Raw genomic sequence first — 11,054 nt, 5'->3', positions numbered from 1 at the left:
CCACCTTAGGTGTACGTGGCTGGCGCCTTAGCCGGTTGAGCTATAGGCGCCGAGCCAAGAATGGACCTTTTCTAAGTGAAAAGTCATCCTTTTGGATCAAGTTCATGGTTTCATATGAAGCAATCATGGAAAGATGAGGAAATAAGTAGATATTGCAGAACCAGAGACATAGCAGAATGGTCCTTCAGGATCAGTGAAGTGTCAGTTATCATAGCCAGATTGTTTCTGACAGCATAGTAATTTAATGTGTATTGATTTTTCATATGAAATTTAAAAATTCAACATACCATACAAATCTACGATCTTTGCTTAATCTATTTCTTATTCTCTGATGAATCTTTATAAAGTCTTATATTAGCTCCGTTAAATATAAAATTAAACCTTTTAAACATCATAAAGATCCAAAATTGGTGGAGTAGAGCATGCTCACTCTTCTAACCAGGAACTGTGAGTCCTCTACATTTGTCTTTCTTTTCAAAATGTTTTTTTCTCTTTGTAATCTTAGATTCCCATATGAATTTTAGCCTCAGCTTATCAAATTTTGCACAAAAAGGACAGCTGTAATTTTCACAGTGATTGCAATGAATCTGGAGATTAATTTGGGAGTATTATCATCTTAATAATATTAAGTCTTCAGGTTCATGAACATGGGATGTCTTTCCACCTATATATATCTCCTTTAACTTCTTTCAACAAATAGCTTGCTGTTTTCACAGCGCACGTTTTCATTTTTGCTAAACTTATTCCTAAGTATTTTATTCATTTTAATGCTATTATAAATATAATTGTGTTTCTAATTTTATTATCAGGATCATTCATTGCTAGTACCTAGAAATACAACTGATGTCTGTTTATTGAGCTTGTATACCACAAACTTGCAGAACTCAATCATTAGCTCTAACAGTTTTTTTTTTTTTTTTTTTTTTTTAGTGGCATCCTCACAGTTTTATATACAAGACCACGTCACATACAACTAGAGATAGTTTTGCTTCTTTCTTTTTAACTTGGATGCCTTTTATTTCTTGACTAATTGCCTGGGATAGAAACTACAGTGCAACATTGAATAGAGGTGGCAAGAGTAGACATGCTTGTCTTGCTTCTGATCTTAAGAGGGAAAGTTTCAGTCTTTCACCATGAACTATGATATTAGCTGTGGGATTTCTGTTGATGCCCTTTATGAGGATGAGGGAAGTCTCCTTCTATTCCGAGGTGTTGAGTGTTTTCATTATGTTTTCTTCAGTTCTTTTGGTTTTTCTCAAAAATGGATTTTTCTATGTCTGTAGAGATAATTGTGTAGTTTTCTCCCTTCTCTCTCTCTCTCTCTATATATATGGTGTATTACACTGATTGATTTTCATATGTTGAAAGAACCTTGCATTTCTAAATTAATTTGATCATGGTGTAAAATCTTATTTGTATATGTTGCTGAATTTGGTTTGGTAGTATTTTGTTGAGGATCTTTGCATCTGTGTATATTTATAAGAAATATTGTTCTGTAGTTATTTTCCTTATCACATTTCTTGTCTAATCAACCTGGGAAGTATTCCCTGCTCTTCTATTTTTGGGGAAGAGTTTGTAAAGGATTAGTTTAATTCTTCTGTAGATGTTTGGTAGAATTTATTCATGAAGCAATCTAGTCCTGGAATTTTTCTTTCTGGGAAGTTTTAAAATTATTGTTGAATCTCTTTACTTGCTAAAATAAATGAAGTATATTTCTGTTTTGTTTTGAGTCCATTGTTGTGTCTTTCTAGGAATATGTTCATTCATCTAAGATATTTAATTGGTTAGTATATAGCTATTCATAGTATTCTCTTAAAATCTTTTTTATTTCTGTAATGATATTTCCTCTTTCATTCTTGATTTTAGTAACTTAAGTCTTTTGCCCTTTTTTCTTGATCAGTCTATGTGATGTTTGTCAATTTTATTGATCTTTTCAAAGTAATAATGTTTTATTTTGTTGATTTTCTTTTTCTAACAATTAATAACACACCTTTTGGGAAATTATGCACCTGGTTGACTTGATCTTTAAGCAGACAATGCTGTAAAAATTAATGGCTTTTAAGCTATTTATTATAAATTCTAGTTCTGATCTCTTTCCAGTGCTGCACTCTCTTGTGGTTTTGTTGATTTTCTGTATTGTTTTTCTGTTTCCTTAATTTCTGTCCTAATTTTTATTACCTCTTTCCTCATTGTTTCTTTAGGTTTAGTTTGCTCTTTTTTTATCTAGTGGCTTAAGATAAAAGATTAGTTTATTGAGGCTTATAAAAAATATTTAGAAGGCTAGGCATAGTGGTTCACACCTGTAATCCTAGCATTCTGGGAGGCTAAGGTGGGTGGATTGCTTGATCTCAGGAGTTTGAGACCAGCCTGAGCCAGAGTGAGACCCCCATCTCTAAAAATAGACAGGTATTGTGGTGGGCACCTGTAGTCTCAGCTACTTGGGAAACTGAGGCAAGAGAATCACTTGAGCCTAAGAGTACAGGTTGTTGTGAGTTATGATGCTATGTATTCTATTGAGGGCACAAAGTAAAACTCTGTCTCAAAAATAAATAAAGAAATGAAGATAAAAAATATACAGGTATTTGCAGCTATTAATTCCCCTCCAAACACTGCTGTGAATACATCTCACAAATTCTGGTATGTTGTATTTTCATTTTCATTCATTTCCAATAATTCTCTAATTTCACCTTTGTTTTCTTCTTTAACTCACTAGTTATTTACAGCAAGTTGCATAATTTTCACATATTTGCATATTTCCAAATTTATTTCCATTTTTTAATTTCTAATTGCATTGCAAACAAAAATAGACTTGATTTTTTTAATGATTTTCAGTCCTTTTAAATTTATTGAGACTGGTTTTGTAGCCTAACAAGCTCTGTATCTTAGAAAATGTACTATGTAAATTTTAGAATTTTAGAAGCTAATTGCCATTAGCTTGAGTTTATCATAGATATCAATTAGGTCTAATTGGTTCATAGTATTGTTAAAGTTTTCTATTTCCCTGTGGTTCTTCTGCCTATTTATTCTACACATTACTGAAAGTGGGATATTGAAGCATACAACTATCAGTGTTGATTTTTTTTTTTTTTTTTGAGACAGAGCCTCAAGCTGTCCCCCTGGGTAGAGTGCTGAGGCATCACAGCTCACAGCAACCTCCAATTCCTGGGCTCAAGCGATTCTCCTGCCTCCGCCTCCCAAGTAGCTGGGACTACAGGCACCCACCACAATGCCCAGCTATTTTTTTTTTTTTTTTTTTGGTTGCAGCCATTATTGTTTGGTGGGCCAGGCTGGATTCAAACCTGCCAGCTCAGGTGTATGTGGCTGGCGCCTTAGCTGCTTGAGCCACAGGTGCTGAGCCTAGTGTTGTTTTTTTTTTATTATGTGTTTCTTAAATTCCTTCAGTTTTTCTTTCCTATACTTTGGGGCTCTTTTGTTAAGTACACATATACTTATAATGTTATGTCTTCCTGACAGATTGACAAATGTCACTCTTTATTAACATTTTTTGTTTTAAAATTTTGTCTTATATTCATACGTCTCTCCAGTTTTCTTATGATAGCTATTTGCATGATATATTTTTCTTATGCTTTTACTTTCAATCTCTTTGTGTCTTTCAATCTTGAGTGTGCTTCCTATAGACAGTGTATCATTGGACCCTGTTTTTTAAACCCAATCTAACAATCTATCTTTTTACTGGATTGCTTGATACATTCACACTTAATGTTTAATACATGTTATTTCTGTAAGGTCAGTAGTGGTATTTTCTCTTTTATTCTTCATTTTAGTAACTAGAGTCTTTTGTTTTTTGGCATGGTTGGATTGACATCTCCCATTTTACTTTTAGTTTTCTATGTGTCTTATATTCCTCCTTTATTTGCCTTCTTCTGCAACAAGTGAATATTTTTCTAGCGTGACATTTTAATTATTTTAATATTTCTTAAAGTTTATTTTCTTATTTTCCTAGTGATTGCTTTAGGGGCTATCATAGGGGTTTCACACAGAATCTATTTCATATTTATACTAACTTAATTCCAATGAGTTATGAAAATTTTCCTCCTGTGTACTCTAGTCCCAATTTCCTTTTGGTGCTATAATTGTTATATATATTACATACCTAACAATACATTATTGTAATTTTATTGTATATTATTTTATGCCTTTTAAAGAACCTGAAGTAAGAAAGGAGGTCAAGTGTATGTTTATAGGGTTTGTTATTTAACATTTCTGCTTTTACCTTCACCTATCTTAAGCTCTTTTACCGAACTGTGTGTTTTGTCTGTTTCCAACCATCTTGAATTTTCCCCAAAGCCTGTGATAATTACACTCAGCTTACCCAAGCCCCCAGTTTTCTATTCATTGCCTTTGCACCAGGCTAAAAATTATGCATCATTAGCCTAAACCCAGTATAGCTCTTCTAAGCCTGGATATTATCATCTTCATTGCAATATTTTATCCATAGCTATATAGCACAGATATGCATATTAATGACAAGTTCTATTGATGTCTATACTTTAAAAATGAGTACTTTATATCTAAAATCTGAATGTCTCCCTTATATTTGTACATTATTTTTTAGTGAGTTAAGTCTTCGAGAGATACACAAGCTTTACCTGTGTCAGTTTAGAAGAAAGTTTAATCTGATGTGACAAATTAAGATCCCTATATTCCCTAGGAATTTGTGTCAATTTGTCCTCATGAAATTAATAAACTGGTATTATGTATTAGAAAAGAAAAAGTAGCTATTCCTAGTAAACACAAAATCAGAATGTTATAGAATATAAAAAATGTATGTTTTTAGTCCTATAAGTTTGAAATAAGAAAATAAATTTGCTAAAAATAGATCCACTAACAGCGAATGCTCTGGAAATCAATTCACAAATAACTGATCACTCAGTGACCAGTGAAGCAATGACTAAAGACACTGAAACATGATCTTCCCTAATTACTCATAATGGCTCACTCATTTTAGATGGCATTAAAGTTGCTTATTTCATATCTGATTATCTTCGATAACTTGATAAACATTTTATTAAGCAAAATATCCTATATTAATTTATGGTAATTAAAACTTGCTACAATATTCCCTGGTCACCAACTCTATTTCTAAAGCTTATGATTAGTACATAGATAAGGTTTGTTTTAGGTTTTTATTCAGAATTAAGAGAATAAATAAGTTATTTAATATACACTGAAGTCACACATATACACAGTGACTTCAGGGTATTGTAAGATGTCTCCTTTTACTATAATTATGATTTACAATAATAAATTATATCAAGGTATACAATAATAAAAATAAACTTACTTCTGTGGGAAAGTAACGAATATCATTAAATGATAAATTGAGATATATCAATTGGAAAGCCAAAGGTGATAAATCTGGACAATTCAAGATAAAAAAGCCCTAAAAGAACAGAGATGGGAGAAAAGATGTTAATTGACAATGCACAGAATACTTTAAATAAGAGAAAAACAAAATGAGTACATAGTCTGAGGGGCAATGTTTGACACAATACACTAAAAACCTACCACTCATCTTCTATTAATTCTTTTAGCTCATCATAACAATAATTTCGTAAGTATGTATAAGATAGGAACACAAAACTAAAAACACTTCTATGTACTTCTGTATGTGATAAGTATAGCATTATATGTGTAACAACACTATTTCAATTAATAACAAGCAAACAGTTATTGATTGCTGGCTACATGCTGAAGTATATATATATATCCTTATATATATATACTTTATATATATAAGTAATGGAATCCATTTTATATTTAATGAACTAGTTTATCCCCTATTTCTATTTCCCTGTTATCTATTTATTAATCTAAAATCCACATAAAACTCCTTGTTAAATATGCCAATTTATGATGGTGAAAATATGGATGTTACGTCTTGCTATGGGCTGAATGTTGTGTTCCCCCTCAAATTCATGTGTTGAAGCTCTGATCCCCAGTAGTACAGTGTTTCTTAGGTTTAGATGAGGTCATTAGGGATCCCTGGATGGGTTCAATGCCCTCACAAGAAGAGAGGACCAGAGGATTTTTCTGTCTCTGCCACGTGAAGATACAAGAAGGTAGCCATATGTAAGAGGGCCCTCACCAGATCTACAGCACCTTGATCTTGAACTTCTCCCCCTCCAGAACTGTGATAAGTAACTGTTTTTTTTTTTTTTTTTTGAGACGGAGCCTCAAGCTGTCCCCCTGGGTAGAGTGCCATGGCATCACGCTCACAGCAACCTCCAACTCCTGGGCTCAAGCAAGTCTCCTGCCTCAGTCTCCCAAGTAGCTGGGACTACAGGTGCCCGCCACAACGCCTGGCCATTTTTTGGTTGCAGCCATCATTGTTGTTTGGTGGGCCCGGGCTGGGGATTCGAACCCGCCACCTTAGGTGTATGTGGCTGGCGCCTTAGCCGCTTGAGCCACAGGCGCCGAGCCGTAACTGTTGTTTATTTAAGTCATGTATCCATAGTATTTTGTTATAGCAACTGACTAAGTTATGTCTGGTGCCTTTCCCCCACCACCCAAAGAGGCAAGGAATTTGTGGCCTTTGACACAGGTCCTTAAATGCAGCATTTTGACTGAATCCTAATTCTGCAGTACATATCCTTTTGTTAAAAGGGATACAGCAGAGAAAGGTAAATCTTTTCTTGCATCTTTTGGGAGTGCTTTAAAAAGAATAATCTTGAAACCAGAAGGCCACAGGTTCCCCACCCCTGGATAAGGAATCATGCTGTAGCATATACTATATAAAAATAAAAAAGGATCATGATTAGTGACCCTGGAATTGACAGCATTGGATTCAAGACTAACTTATTAAAAGTATTAATATATATCAATGTCTACTCTTCTCTTTATATATATAGAACTAGTTGTACACTAAGTTAGGTAGCTAAAATGTGTCACAAGCTCTAATTATTCTACTTAGTGTGCTCAGAGTACCTTCTTTGGGTAGATGTAAAATTACTGGCTTTGCATTTCCTCCTGCCAGAAAGTCCACCCCCTTCTACCATCCCTGCCATGAATTATAGTCTCACTTCACTCAGCCGCCTGCTTCTTCTCAGCCATTTGGCCATACGTCATCCAACTGGGAAGGCCCTCCCTGGCCGATCTCTCATAAATGGCTGCATCTCAAATCAGTGCCCATTCTACAGCCCACTAGAAGTCCAAGATTGATGTGCTAGTAGATCTAGTTCCTCCACTTGTTTTATTTTTCTTCAGAGCTTTTATGTATATACACAAAATATATATATGTATGTGTAATCTCACTACACTAAAGTTTAAGCTCCATGAAATAGACATTTTGCCTGTTTTGTTCACTGATACATAGTGAGATACTCAGTTTAGCATTTGTTCATAGAGGGTTCTTAATAAATATAGAGTGAATGAGTGGATAACCAAGATTTTCAGGTTGCCTCATGGATTCCAGGGACCTTCACCATGGATACAAACTGAGACCTGCCAACCCGAGGTCCCTGGATCTCTTTCTTCTGATCCCATCATAAAAGTTGTTTGTTGTGGTTATCATGGAAGAAATATGAAGAGCTAAATAGCACAAAGAATGTGGAGGTTTTCTCAGTCTCTTGAATTACGTTAACAACTATTAAGTAGTTATGTACTGAGCCCGTAGCATATTAATTACTACATTTGTGTAAAGTATTATTCAAAAACCTATTTATTTAATAAGCCCCTGAGATACATTAGGATTTAGGACTTTTGTTTATTTTATATCGCCCACACAGAGCTGAGAATTCTGTTCTGAAGCCAAATATTTCTTTTATTGGCTGGGGAAATAATTATTTTTCTTGAATTTGATGCAAGTCTTTTGGTTTTATTTCAAAGATGCATTATAAAATTGTTTTCTTTTTGGGAAGGGAAGTGTTCAACAAAAACCCTTGTAAGCAAATTTTGAGATTAATACACGTTTCTTTCTGCATTGGTATTGATAAGGACTAGTTCACATTATCCAGGTGTTAAATGCAAATATATTCTTATTTTTCTTAAAGATGCATCATAAGCTGTTTTCTATCAGTAAATGGAAGGAAGTACTTGGCAGAGAAACACCTTGATAAGCAAAAGTTCAGAATATGGTATTATAACACATTTCTTTCTACATTTATCCATATTACATCAGTTTACATAGCTATCTGGCTTTAAAAGGGAAATGTAAGCATGCTTTCTTAATGATGTATCATAAGCTGTTCTCCTTCAGTGAAAAGAAAAGTTTAACAGAAACATTTTGAGAAACACATTTTGAGAATATGGAGGGTTTTTAAAATTTGTGTAAGTTTAAAGGGTACAATGACATTTTATCACATAGATATATTTAGTGGTGAAGCCTGGGCTTTTAGTGCAAACCCACTCAAATAGTGTACTTTGAACCCAGTAAGTAATTTCTCATCCCTCCTTTCCTCCCACCCTTCTGAGTCTCCAGTGACTACTGTTTCACACTCTATGTCCATGTGTACACATTATTTAGCTCCTGCTTATAAATGTGAACATGTGGTATTTGACTTTCTACTTCAGAGTTGTTTCACTTAAAATAATGGCCTCCACTTCCATTCATGTTGCTTCAAAAAACAGGGTTTCATTTGTTTTGTGGCTGAATACTATTCCATTGTCTATATAACATATCCCACATTTTCTTCATCCTATCATCTGTTGATGGAATCTAGGGTTGATTTCATTTTTTTTGCAGTTACGAATGAACATACAAGTTTAGTATTGATGTAACCATTTCTTTTTCTTTGGGTAGATACCCAATAGAGGTATTGCTAGTCAGAATGGTAGTTCTGTTCTTAGTTCTGCAAGAAATCATCATATTGTTTTCCATAGAGGTTGTACTAATTTACCTTCCTACCAACAATTTATTAGTGTCCCTTTTTCTCCACATCCTTCTCAACATCTGTTAGTTTCTAACTTTTAGCCATTCGGACTGGTGTAAGATGCTATCTCACTGTGGTGTTAATTTGCATCAAATTAAATGGTGAGGACTAGTGATGTTGAGTATTTTTCATATGCTTCTTGACCCTTTGCCCATTTTTTAATGAGGTTGTTCTTTGTTGTTGATTTGTTTGACGCCCTTGTAAATTGTGGACATCAGTCCCCTATCAATGCATAGTTTGCAAATATTTTCTCCCATTCTGAAGACTATTTCATTTTCTGTGTAGAAGCTTTTTTAGTTTAATTAAGTACAATTTGTCTATGTTTATTTTGTTGCTTGTGGTTTTGAGGTTTTAGTCATGAGTTCTTTGCCTAGACCATTGTCCAGAAAAATTGTTCCTAGATTTTCTTCTAGCACTTTAATAGTTTCAGGTCTGGCATTTATGTCTTTGATCCACCTTGAGTTGACTTTTGTATATGGTGAGAGACAGAGCCAGTTTCATTTTTTAGCATGTGACAAATCAATTTTCCCAGTACCATTTATTAAAAAGGGGTGTTCTTTACCCAGTGTTATCTTTTTGTTCACTTTGTAAAAGATCAGTTGGCTGTAGATATTTGGCTTTATTTCCAGGTTCTCAATTCTGTTCCATTGATTATTATGACTATTTTTATACCAGTCCCATGCTGTTTGTTAATATAGCCTTGTAGTATATTTTGAGGTCAGGTTATGTGATGCTTCCAGCTATTTTTTTTTTTTTTTTTTTGGTTAGGATTGCTCTGCTTATTCACGCTCTTTTTTGATTTCACATGAATTTTAGGATTTTTTTTCTGATTCTGTGCAAAAATGGCATTGGTATTTTGATAAAAATTGCATTGAATATGTAGATTACTTTTCACAGTATAGCCATTTTAGCATTATTCATTGTTCACAGCCAAATTATACTAAACATAAAGAGAAGAACAGGTACCAAGCCTCCTAAAACTGTACTAAAAAGATTGAGGAGGAAGGAATCCTCCCTAATTCATTTTATGCAGCCTCTATCACTTTGATACCAAAGCCAAACAAGGACACAATATTAACAACAAAAAGAACACTACAGATCAATACCCTGATGAACATAGATACAAAAATCCTCAACAAAATACTTGTTAAAGAAATCCAACAGCACATCAAAAAGATAATACACCACGATCACATAAGTTTGGTTCCAAGGATGCAAGAATGGTTCAACATATGTAAACCAATAAGTATGATTTATCATATAAATAGAATTAAGAACAAAAACCATATGATCATCTCAATAAATGCAGAAAAAGCATTTGAGAAAATTTAACATCCCTTCTTGATAAAAAGCCATCAACAAACTAGGCATAAAAGGAACATACCTCATAAAAGCCATACATGACAAAGTCACAGCTAGCATTATACTGAATGGAGAAAAGTCGAAAGCAATCCCCATAATATCTGGAACAAGACAAGGGTGTCCATTTTCACCATTCTTATTCAACATAGTACTAGAAGTCCTAGCCAGAGCAATCAGGCAAGAGATAGAAGTAAACAGTACCTGGTCTTGTGATGTGGGCCATTCTCACTGGGGTTAGGTATTATTTCTTGATCTGCATTTCTCTGATAATTAGGGACCATGAGCATTTTTTTCATATATTTATTAGTCATTCGTCTGTCTTCTTTAGAGAAGGTTCTATTCATCTCTCTTGCCCATTGATATAAGGGATTGTTGGCTCTTTTTATGTTGCTTAATTTGAATTCTCTACAGGTCCTAGTTATCAAGCTCTTGTCTGACTCATAATATACAAATATCTCTTCCCATTCTAATGGTTGTCTGTTTGCTTTGGTTGTTGTCTCCTACTCTGTACAGAAGCTATTCAGTTTAATTAAGTCCCATTTGTTTATTTTTGTTGTTGTTGCAATTGATATTGGTGTCTTCTTCATAAAGTTTTTCACCAGGCCAATACCTTCAAGTGTTTTCCCCACAGTTTCTTTGAAAAGAATAAAAAATCCAATTAATCACTGGGCAAGAGACATGAATAGAACTTTCTGAGAAGAAGATGAATGGCCAACAGACACATCAAAAAATGCTCATCATCCCTAGTCATCAGAGAAATGCAAATCAAAACCACCTTGAAATATCACCTAACCCATTTAG

At 34.0% G+C, this 11,054-nt stretch overlaps 1 protein-coding gene across 1 annotated transcript in view; it reads right to left on the bottom strand.

Annotated features, from left to right (window-relative positions):
• Positions 1 to 11,054, bottom strand: part of LRRC63 (leucine rich repeat containing 63) — a 72,899-nt gene that overhangs the window by 20,062 nt on the left and 41,783 nt on the right. Inside the window, exon 6 of the mRNA XM_023513640.1 lies at positions 5,306 to 5,404. Coding sequence (XP_023369408.1) covers positions 5,306 to 5,404 — 99 coding nt within the window. The remainder of the gene's footprint in view (positions 1 to 5,305; positions 5,405 to 11,054) is intronic.

The sequence above is a fragment of the Otolemur garnettii genome, unplaced genomic scaffold (genome assembly GCF_000181295.1).
Source record: "Otolemur garnettii isolate 467f Iridium unplaced genomic scaffold, OtoGar3 scaffold00043, whole genome shotgun sequence".
NCBI lineage: Eukaryota > Metazoa > Chordata > Mammalia > Primates > Galagidae > Otolemur > Otolemur garnettii.
The sequence above is the reverse complement of the archived record's forward strand: the minus strand, read 5'-3'. Positions and strand labels throughout refer to the sequence as shown.